The sequence below is a fragment of the Sinocyclocheilus anshuiensis genome, unplaced genomic scaffold, assembly GCF_001515605.1.
Source record: "Sinocyclocheilus anshuiensis isolate Anshui unplaced genomic scaffold, SAMN03320099.WGS_v1.1 scaffold1190, whole genome shotgun sequence".
In the NCBI taxonomy this organism is placed as follows: domain Eukaryota; kingdom Metazoa; phylum Chordata; class Actinopteri; order Cypriniformes; family Cyprinidae; genus Sinocyclocheilus; species Sinocyclocheilus anshuiensis.
Genome location: NW_015555784.1, coordinates 79,228 through 86,549, shown reverse-complemented (window position 1 = coordinate 86,549; position 7,322 = coordinate 79,228). Strand labels below are relative to the sequence as shown.

The following is a 7,322-nucleotide window of genomic DNA, read 5'->3' as shown; positions in this document are numbered from 1 at the left end:
CCTTTAACCTTTAACATACTGAAAAAAGCATCAATATTTTGGGTTGCAATAGTCCTTATTGTATTGCTTACTGTGCTCTATGGCTTGCATCACAGTTTGCACCCTGCTGAACAATATCCTTTAACATACTGAAAAAAGCATCAATATTTTGGGTTGCAATAGTCCTTATTGTATTGCTGATGTCTTACTGTGCTCATTCTCCATTGTAAGTAGTCTCACACTAACAGAGCCATAACAGTGGGGAAAAGCATCTCAATTACATTCGCAGTGTCAATTTAGCATGCACTGCACTGCGGCCTCTATCATTTGATAAAGTCTCCAGTCAGTGAAGTCCTGACATTTCTCTTTGAGGGTAATGAGACCCACGATTTGTGTGGCAACAAAACAGGCGTGAGCTTGACAGGCAAATCCTCAGTAATTAATGATTATTATTTCTTTCCCCACCGCAGCAGCCAGCTGATAATCCAACAATAATAAAACAAAGTGTCAACAGTCTATCAGGGCAAAGCCAAGCGTGACCCAGGCACCAAAAGGCCAGCTCTGTCTTTCACTCTTATGTTTAAACCATTACTTCTCACAATCTCTAAATCTATATTTATTGCTGCTGTAGTTGTTATTGCTTCAGCTAATGAATTTATGCCTTGACTATATCTGGAGAAAGATGTCTGTTAGCATATTCCCATTCATCTCAGTTGTTTGGCTAGTGCAGGAGTAGACAGAAGTACACTACCATTCAAAAGTTTTGGGTCAGTAAGATTTTTTTTATTATTATTTTATTTTTTTGGAAAGAAATTAATAGCTGAGGGGTAATTGCTACTGGAAATTTAGCTTTGCCATAATTTTTAATTACATTTGTAAAAATATTAAAATAGAAAACAGTTTTTTTTTTATGTAATAATGATGAACAAAACAGATTTCTTTCAAAAACATTTAAAAAATCTTACAGACCTCTTTTCAACTTTTGAATGGTAGTATATGTGATTGTGTAAAATTAAGAATCGTCTTACTTTCAATTTAATGAGATGAAATGTGAAGTGAATTGGCGACATCCCAGAGTAAGTTAAAGTGGAATTTAAATCAGAATAAAAGGAAGAATTTACTGATTTGTAATTCAAAGAAATTCAGGCAATGCATTCTGGGAAATGTTCCAGCCATGGTCCAAAAAGGTCAATTATATCATCAACTTTAACTGTAAGGCCTATAAATATTCAAGTGTTTTCAACCATTTCAAACAATTCTTTAAGTCAACATTCAAAGTTTGTCTGGACAGACTTTGCTTTTCTAGTTAAAAATTACATGAATTTCAATTAATTTTCATTCAACTTAGATTTACATTCGAACTGCAGTTCTGCATCCTGTTTGTTGCCGCAATTCAAATAATATGCAGGATTAGGGTTAGTCGCCTGAGCCGAAATTACCAGGTGACTAAAAACTAGAGCAAAAAGAAAATGACGTCATGTTTCGGAAATAGCTTTCAGTATCACTCTTCCTTCTGCTGAGGAATAGCTCTGTAAAAAATTAAAAAATAAACTCTGAGAATGTAAATTAAATCAAATGAGCCGGGACTGTTCCTGTCCTTGAAAAGAGAATGGAGATGAAGAATATTACAACTTCAAATGACAAACACATTCCCATTCAGTGACTGTTTTGCATTCAAATGCAGCCAAGCTTTTAAGATTTATTTGGGTGTCTGTCTCTGTAAAATTCAACATGACTGCCTTTCTCTTCTCTCATTTGTTCTATAGTAATAAAAGATTATGTTTTACTGATGCTCACGGTACCCAGAGGGAAGTTACCTCTCTGCAGATGCATTGCAACACCTCTTGAGTTAATACATGCCTCGTTCTCCCAGATCTGATATGGACAGTGTCACTCACAAGCTGAAGATGAAACACCAGTGATGAAATGAGTGCTAAAATATTCAAGGTGTTGTTTAGAAACTTGCCTAGGTGGTTCCCCTCCATTCATTATTTCCCCTTGGAGATTTTAGATGCTCTTACTAGCATGCACAAACAACTGAAAAATTTTTTTGCAAAGGTTTGTCTATGCAATGTTTGTCTTTATGTTTCTATTTCACATTCTTCAGTGCCTCTCAATAAACAAAGCAATCATTTTGTGGGAATATGTATGTTTAGCTTTTAGCTGTCATTTATAGCTGTATTAAAGGGATAGTTCACCCAAAAATTTAATTTTTGTCATAATTTACTTATGCTCATGTGGAAAACAAAAGAAGATATTTTGAAAAATGTCTTGTTTTTTGTCCATACAATGAAAGTCAGTGGGGTCCAAAACTATACTGGACCCCAATGACTTTCATTTTATGGACAACACATTCTTCAAGATATTTTATTTTGTATTTCACAGAAATATGTCAAGTCATACAGATTTGTAACTATGAGAAAGTGAGTAAATGATGACAGAATTTTCATTCTTGCATGAACTACACCTTTAAGTTGTTTACATACATCACAATGCACAAATCACAACTACATAAAAATCATTAAGCAGTGTTGCATTTTATTACCACATAAAATCATAATCTATGATGTAAAGACAGAAATGTGATGATATGCAGATTGGTCAAAGACGAAAAAAGGTTTCATGCAAAAAAGTCTTACCAGACATATTTAGAAAAACAATTATGTTATGACATTCAAATAATCTATTTAAGGATCACAGTGCAGCCCCCAAATACTAATTATTTGTCATTTTAAATATTTATACTTTGTCAATATCCTTCAAACCACCAGGTTTTACCCATTTGTCAGCAAGAAGTTTTTAAGGAAGTGAAAATCATTTAAAAATTTAATAAAATTTAGTAGTATCACATATTATTTACATATTGTAAGCACAGCTCAGAATAAGTATATTGTTTCATTTTTACATAAATATATCTGCTACACCGAATGGACATGGTTAGTTTGTTACTCTGAATGACATTCTGACAAAAAGGGAGAGAATATTGTCATTGTTCCCATGTTTTGAATATTCTGTACCATTAAATTACTGAGCAAATAACAGAAGCAGATGTTGAAAAAGAATAACCATTTTATTCTACGATGCATATCTATAATGGTGCAACCTGAAGAACAAGCATAACAAAGCCCTTTATAATGGACAGTGCAACAGTAGATGGTTTAGAAACTTTTGTAGCCCACGAGAAGAACAGATTGTTACATAAACAACAAATATTGGTGGCAATACAATATATTCATTATTTCTCATTTGAGAACTTGATGGAACACACACAGTTGTCTTGACATCACGTGAAACAAACTGGTGGAAATACAGTATAATTATTATCTCATTTAACCGAGTCGTCTTGACAAATGTGAAATGAACTGAACTGGTGGTAATACTGGTGACCTAGTGGTAATACATCAGCATCTCTCATTTCATTGAGAACTTGGAACTTGAAGGACACACAGACACACACTTTAAAAGAGTCACATGATGCTGTTTTCAAAGATCATTATTTTGTGTATTGCGTGCAATAGAACGTTAGTATGCTTTAATATTCAAAAAAACATTATTTTTCACATACTGTACATTATTGTAGTTCCTCTTTGCCCAGTCTTCCTAAAACGTGTCGATTTCTACAAAGTCCCTCCTTCGAAAAGTGCAGTGTGCTCTGATTGGCCAGATGACCCAGTGCGTTGTGATTGGCCAAATATCTCAAGCATGTGTTGGAAACGCTCCTTACCATAATTACTGATATAAACTGTGTTATTAATTAATTAAAAATACTTTGTGTTTGTCAACATAAATGACATTGTATCAGGATTGGTATTAATTTTCTGCATTCATTTTCTGGCGGTGCCTCGTAACTCTCTCTTTGTTTGTGGGCATCTAAAAAAATCAGTAATACATAAAAAAGACAAAAATACATTAAAACATTAATATTTATAAAATGTAACTTTTTTTTAGTGCTAAACATCCCTCATTTCTCTGAAATATAAATAAAAATGCTATCTAAACAGTGACACTGTCATTTAGTGTAATGGATGACACTGGTGTAGCAGACAATTTTGCATTACCGAATGACAAAACATTACCCTGAATGATGAAACTTCTACTTAAGCTAATATTGCAGGCTAACAACTAGCCACCTATATAAAACAGTGAACTTGACCAGAAATGTTAATCATAATTATTCACAACATCTACTTATTTTTTCAAAAAAATCTAACAATAAAAGTGTTTTTAGGCATTTCACTGAATGACATGTATTTTTGTAACTCAAGTTACCACACTATGAAATGGTGAAATTATCACATATTTAAGAGCAATAAATTCATCTTGCTGCAGCACCACATAGCCTTCAGGGCGCCCTTTGATGATGTCACAGACTGTTTAATGACTATTTGTTGTTTATTTCATTTCAGAATGGCTTCCTGATCCTGTTACACTGAATGACCTCTGACAAACTGCATATTCGGGACAAACGTCCACTAGTTATTTCAATACTTAAGGAAAAAAAATAAGACATAGTCCTTTTAATATAATATAGCCAACACTTATGTGAACATGCCAAGGAAGCATTTTTTTTTAAATGTAATCGTAAAATCAAAGTCCAGACCATTGCACTGAAAGACAATTTTACACTTTTGAACATTATTTAACTCATATTTTGTCATTTTATTTTCCCAAGAGTTATTTGAAACAAGAAAGTAGACACTTTACTTGCGTTTAATATGCTTTTTTTATGTAAAGTCCCTGTAAATTTAATTTGATGCGGACACCAAAATGATGACATCTTGTCTTTGACCCAGATATATTGCTGTTTCTAAATTAAACAACAGTCTCAGACTTTTTTAACAAGTATGCAAATATGTAAATAAACAGAACAATCGAATGCATAAACATTAAACGAGTGTTTCTTTGAAATAATAAACTAAAACATCTGTGATCTGCACAACTGTATAACAGCCCACATTTCTGTTTTAGATCCCCTTCTTACCCTTTCATTCATTTCTAATTATCAATGGTAGCAAAATAACACATTACCATTGCTGTTCAGAGCTTAGATGCTACAGTATATTTGCTCATTAAAATCCCATTTTCATATGTCCTAAATATAGCAAAGAATATCAAAAAAAATACAGCCATCTAAAAATTACAGCAGAAAATTGGAAACCATCAAACTTCCAGCATAACTAATTATATTATGTTATAAATTGCATAACAGCCTTCTCCATCAAGTCCCATCAAACATGCTAAAACACAGAATCTCTATGTTCAGATGCCATGCTGTAAGCAGAAACTGGTCAGGTTAGCTGAGCTGAAAGTGCTCCTTCACAGGACATCTTAACATAATCAAATAGGATTGTTCTCCATACTCTCGGGCTTCCGTTTATATGCTTTATGAGCGGACGCTCCGATTCATCCACTATTTGGATGGCAGTTCCAGGTGACTGCTTTTCATTTGCCCTGTTAGCGCTGTCCACCCCTCTTTTTGCTATCGACTTGCTGTCTTCATATTTCGCCCATGGTAGGCCTAAGCCAGCTATCACACAATAAAGAGCTTGTCAGGGGGCCCACCAGAGGCATAAGCTGTCTCCTGTCGTAGCAGAGACACCTCTCCTCTCACGGTCTGACAGATCCGTCTGTGTGCAAAGATGCGCTGAACATTTCCTGCTACTGTTCAACACCTTTCCACCATCTGCAAAATTCACAGAACCAATGAATCCGGTGAGATGAGTGCCTCAGCTTTTCGCACATATAATGTGACTTCTTAGAAAGTCTATGAAGTCGGCTGAATGTAAAAGTTTGGGGTTGAATCGCTTCAGACTTGCCTTCAAACTCGCTCTGGTTAGAGAGTTGAGGGAAAGTAATGGCTTCCCACAAAAAAAAAAAAGGAAAAAGAAATCTAATCAAATTAACATTCGCCCTGTAATCGTGTTCCTCCACACTTGATTACGTTTATAGACGATCTGTCACTCCCTGGCTCCCCTTTTGCATATTTCATAATTACTATCAGCCACACAGTTTTTAATTTATTTCTTTTAAAAAACACAGCAGGTTAAACAGGGCTTGGTAAAGAATTGATCCCTTCGTTTTTACTAAAAAAAGATGCACGATGCTGCTCCCAGGAACTCTACACGTTCCTCAAATTGTTTACAGTGTTGTGTAGTTGGATAAGACCTTGGAAGAGACACTTTTCCCCATTAGAAAAAGTTCTTTTACAATAATTGTTCTCTGCTCAAGGTAATCTGTACATTTCTTGGCTCTGCTTCCTTTCTGTGGAGTTCACTGAGAAGAAATTGTGTCCTCTTCACCTATCTAAACTGCCTAAGTTTTAAAGCTCTTTCACAGGGACCGTGTGCGCTCAAGCGATTCACCGGAGGAAGATTAGCCGAGCTTCACAATGAATTCGAATTTAAATTTGACAGACATGTTCAAACAAAGACAGAAGCAGCTGTTTACCTGTGATTGTGATTCAGAGCCATCTGTAATGACAAAACCTCAGGCTGTTATCCAAACTGACTCTCGGCTCATTCAAACCGTCACATTTATTTTTCATATTTATTTGAGGTGAAAACGGGTTGTAAGATTAAATCCGCACTATGAAACTGGATTTTCAGTAATTGCCATCCAAAGTATTATCAATCAGTAATTATTCCCAATTATGGTTTCATATTTCATAAACTCCAAGAGAAATTTGGCCTTAATATCTCAACACCTGCATAGCTAACACTTGACAACATGAACAACAACCTTCTTTGTGGGGACAAAAGAGCAAAGACAGTACCTGTGCTATGCACTTAAGCTGACACTATTTTGTCCTTGATGGTGAGTATATAGCGAAGTAGGGAGTCATTAATTAATGCCCATTTTGTCTTTACACAGGTGCAGCTTATACATTACAACCATGAACTGTACACAAACTACACAGAAGCTGCTAAGAGTCCAAATGGCTTGGTGATAGTGTCAATATTTATGAAGGTGAGTAATGATCATACATTCAAACACTGAAAGTGAAAGCACAGAAATGAAGTATTTTAAACAATATTTGAATAGCGTAATTCTCTTACTATCCACTGCACAGTAGTGTGAAAACATAGTCTGACATAAATGTTTGTTTCTCAGTAAATCCAATTTCTCAATTTTGTTATAAATTACAAATTATTAACAGAAAAAAGCAAAAAAAAAATGCAAATCAGTGTTTACTTTGTTCTTACTGTTGTACACATTTTATTATGTTTTAAGGATACTTAAAATATAAAAATAAAAACAATAAAAAACTTAAGAAATTAACAAAAAAAAACTAGTAAATAATATGTAATTTGTATGTGTGTGTGTGTGTGTGTGTGTTATTTATA

At 34.4% G+C, this 7,322-nt stretch overlaps 1 protein-coding gene across 2 annotated transcripts in view; it reads left to right on the top strand.

The window, feature by feature from the left end:
• ca10a (carbonic anhydrase Xa) overlaps window positions 1–7,322 on the top strand; it is a 216,958-nt gene that overhangs the window by 192,999 nt on the left and 16,637 nt on the right. For both annotated transcript variants that reach the window (XM_016468888.1, XM_016468887.1), the window contains one exon: window positions 6,850–6,945. In XM_016468888.1, the coding sequence (XP_016324374.1) occupies window positions 6,850–6,945 (96 nt within the window). The remainder of the gene's footprint in view (window positions 1–6,849; window positions 6,946–7,322) is intronic.